A 4,157-nucleotide genomic window follows, 5' to 3' on the forward strand; every position below is an offset into this window, starting at 1 on the left:
TGGATGTCTTGAATTCAATTATATAAATATTTTTATAATATATCTCATATTCATTAATATAAAGTATAATGTACTTTTAGTAATCAATAGAAGGTTCAGGTAAATTTAATTTTGAACCTCGCTGCCGCCATACTGACAGATGCTTTAAAAGAATTAGATATGCTAATAAATGCATTTAAAACAAAATATATAGTTAGCTGTGTCAAACCTTTGGGTTCTCAAAGCTCTGTTACTAAACAATCCTGAGAAAAAAAAACTGAATTAGTAACAATTATTATATACTATGACTAATGGAGGAACAATAACGGGATGGGGCACTTGAAGATAGGCAACGTTAAAAAAATCTTTTAGCCATATTAATAGTAATGTAAAGGAGAGAGAGGGGGGGCTGACAGAGGGTAGGGAGAAAGGAGATGGTCAGTGTAGTGTCCACTTCTTCCTGCTTCTATTCTAACAGCATGAAATTATACATCATCTTTCTTCGTAAGTCTTTTCAACTCATTAGCTAATATTTAGGTGTGTTTCATTTATTTAAATTTATGTAGAGATTAATTGGAAACATTGGGTATAATGATGATGTCTAGAAATACGAACTTTGGAAATAGCAGTTTAGATGAGCCTAATGTTTACACCTATAAGACCCCGGTTTCGCCCAGACTTCGTTACTTTTTTACTGCTAGCGCTCCAATTTTACAATGCATGTTTCAAAATTATCTGTTCTGTGAGAGCACATCTGATAGGCATAAGGTTACAAGAGACCAAGCAGACTTTCTCGACTGACATTGGGGAGCATCGTGAACGTGGGATCATCTTTCTCAATGAATTTTGTTTTTTTTGTGATACTAGATAGAAAAATATGAGGCGCGAGTCCGAGGGTTCTAGCCAATCTACTTTATATAATTTTTACAAGTTTTTTATAATATCGTTTTCTGTCTTTGCTTTGGGAATTTTTTTTTTTGGAGTGGGCGGCTAAAAATATTTCTGATCGTATTAAATGCATTAGAATGTTAAAATAGAATTACAAAAACCCAAATATGCCTTAAATAATGTTAGCCATACAATTTTATTTTAGGAAAAAGCTAGTCAGATTCGTTTTTAGCATCCTTAAAAGACTTCAAATACAAATCGTAGAAGTCAAAAATTACATATTTTTGGACTTGATTTTGGTTTTTGTGCCTATGCCATGTAAACATTCATAACTCCTCTGTATATCATCTATGTCCAGCATAACTTCAACTGTTAACAAGCTGAATTTCTGCTCTTCCAGTCCAGATAAATACAATTCAGATTTTAGGCCCTTTATATCGGAGTAAGAGTAGTTTCAAATAAATCGAACGTTTTATTTTATATATTTTAAATACAAATATATATTATATTTATAGTGATGAACGGATGAATATAAACTATAAAAGGATGTGATAATTAACTTAAGGAGAAGTGAAGAAAAATATTTTTAAAGAAAAATATGTTGAAAACACGATTTCCTGAAATAATAATACTATAAATGTATTATATATCTGTGTAAAGCCAAAGATTTGATAAAATATAATATTTAACATAGTAAGTCGTAGAAGGTAACGGAAAATGACCAAAAACGCATTAATAAAAGAACTGTTGTGTACTAGTTTGACTCAGTGAGTTTTTCTGTACAATCTGGTAATTGTTGTCATGCCAACCAACATAAATATTAAATATTTATTATTATTCACATAACCTATATTAAATTAGTTCAGTTAAATTTATTCATTCAATCATTTTTAGTATTTTCAATATTAATTAAATAAATGATTAAGAGTACAATAGACATTTTTTTTATTGCTATATTTTTATATTACTGTCATTCTTTAGCAAGACAAAAAAGTTAAAATTTTGGAACTGGAAAGAAATATTATTTATAATATTATCTAGTGCAAGAGCCCAAGAGAAGAAAAAAGGCAGTTATTTTACCCCAATTTTTGATTACTTTAATGAAAATTATGTTTAATCACTAGTAAAAATTGAGAGTTCTATATCTTTAAAACTATCAAGACTAGAAAACCTAAGAGAACATTATTTAAATTAGAGTAAATTTTCTAAAATATGAGGTCTAATAAAGATATTTATATTCAACAGCTTTTTAAAAAGAAAAATTCCATAAAAATTGCAATGAAAAATCAGGAGTTAATGAATTATCTCTATATCTCAAAAAACCATTTAAAGTAGAGCAAATTTGCTAAAATGTGAGCCCTAAAAGAGCTATTTATGTTCAATAGTTCTCGAGATATATTTTAAAAAGCAACATTTCACAAAAATGCCAGGCTAAATCAGTAGTTAGTGATTTTATTTTGATCTATATCTCAAAAATCATTTGAAGTACAGATGCCAATTAGTACTCAAACTAAAGCTAGTTTAATATTCTATCAAGTAGTTTATTACGTTTATCTTAGTAGGAGTAGTAATTTTCATGATATGTGCCAAAATAAATTGAGTTACAGTTGTTTGGACAAAATTTCATGTGAAAAATTTATATTCATATACGAATATCATAAAAACTACTCCTCTTACGAAGATACGTGATATAAACTATTTTATAGTAACTTTTACTAGCTTGAGTTCTTTCAGGCATCTGTACGTATTATGGTTCTAGAAATGTATTTTTTAAAATATCAAAACTACTCTTACGTAGTTTTTATGATATTTGGCGCAATAAATTCACTAAATGTTGAATTCCAGTTGTTCGGATAAAATGTTTGATATAATTTTGCACATGAAATTTTGTCCGAACAACTGTAAATCAATTTATTTTAGCAAATATCATTAAAACTACTACTTCAATGAAGATAAACGTAATAAACTACTGGATAGAATATTAAACCAGCTTTAATTTGATTGCTAATCAAGTGCAGCAAAAATCAATCTTGAAAATGTGTCGGAAAATCGATTTTTTCAGGTAACGGATGTACGGAATGCTGCTATCAAAAGTTGGGTCTGGAAATTTATTTTCTTCATGAGCCTATATCTCGAAAAAGTAATAAGTGATTTAAAAAATAAGTATTATAGTTTTGAACATATATATTACTTATTGTACCTCGCTGGAATGCTCCTAATACTGAAACGCAGTTTATAAACATAGTATGCATTTCAGACCCATTCTTCCCCCTTATAAGTAGAAAGTAGATCTTATATACAGAAAAGTTGGCCACCCCTGACATTGTGGTATTAGGATCCAGTGGTATTAGAATCAAGAAAATCAACGTGGTATTTCCAAGCGGTAGAGAAAGGGAATTGGAAACTATTATCGGTTTCGGAGAATGCCTAATTAATTAGGTTCCCGTTAAAGCTAAGGTCATTAAATCTGGAGGAAGTAGCTCAGAAGAACTTAAAGACAAATTTTATGAACCCATTTTTGTTTCTTTGGCCTATGTCAAGTATACAAATCTTTAGACCAGTGGTCCGCGGACCATAAGTGGGCCACGGGGCTTTGAAACAACCCGCGGATCAGTCCGTGAAATATTTTTATATTTAGAAATATTACTAATTTTTAAGAACTCTTTTATTAATTATACTTCCTAATGTTCGTGTGTCAGCTGAAAGATTTGAAGAGGAAAATAAACAATAAAAATAACAAAATGCAGTTTTAAGCCAGCTAATTTTAAACTATTACCGGAGGCTTCCCGAACCAACAGGGCTGACTCATAGCTACAGTAAAGAAGAAAATAATTACCGGATTTGCTGACATATTATATATTACATTGTATTTTCATTTATATTTAAATTTACATTACATCACTACTCTTATTTCCAAAAATGGGTTTTCAAACTAGAAACAATATTATTGCTCTTATTTCTTTAAGTTAATTATTAAATCCTTACATAATTTATATTTAATCCTTTTTATTACTAATGAAAATGTGATATGGTTAATTATTATCCTTGATGGAAAAATAAACAATTCACGGCACCCTTGTCATTAAATAAGTTAAAAAATGTTAGCGACATAATTATTCTTAGAGCGCTCAGTGGGCCAAATGGCAATTCTAGCTGGTCAAAAACAACTTTCTTGTCTGAATCTAATTATATACCATTAATTCTCAATCGGTGTCAGAAGAGTGAGGTTTGACGGGTAAGAGATAAAACGAACGATTTTTTTTCAATTTATTGCAAATAGAAAGTGAACT

At 29.5% G+C, this 4,157-nt stretch overlaps 1 protein-coding gene across 1 annotated transcript in view; it reads left to right on the top strand.

Moving 5' to 3' along the window:
- Nucleotides 1–414: 414 nt before the first annotated feature.
- Nucleotides 415–4,157, top strand: part of LOC112211727 (modular serine protease) — a 40,087-nt gene continuing 36,344 nt past the window's right edge. Inside the window, exon 1 of the mRNA XM_067053163.1 lies at nt 415–483. Within this exon, the coding sequence (XP_066909264.1) occupies nt 459–483 (25 nt within the window). The 5' untranslated portion in view covers nt 415–458. The remainder of the gene's footprint in view (nt 484–4,157) is intronic.

Source organism: Halyomorpha halys, unplaced genomic scaffold (genome assembly GCF_000696795.3).
Source record: "Halyomorpha halys isolate HHAL.00 unplaced genomic scaffold, Hhal_1.1 Scaffold93.1, whole genome shotgun sequence".
Lineage (NCBI taxonomy): Eukaryota > Metazoa > Arthropoda > Insecta > Hemiptera > Pentatomidae > Halyomorpha > Halyomorpha halys.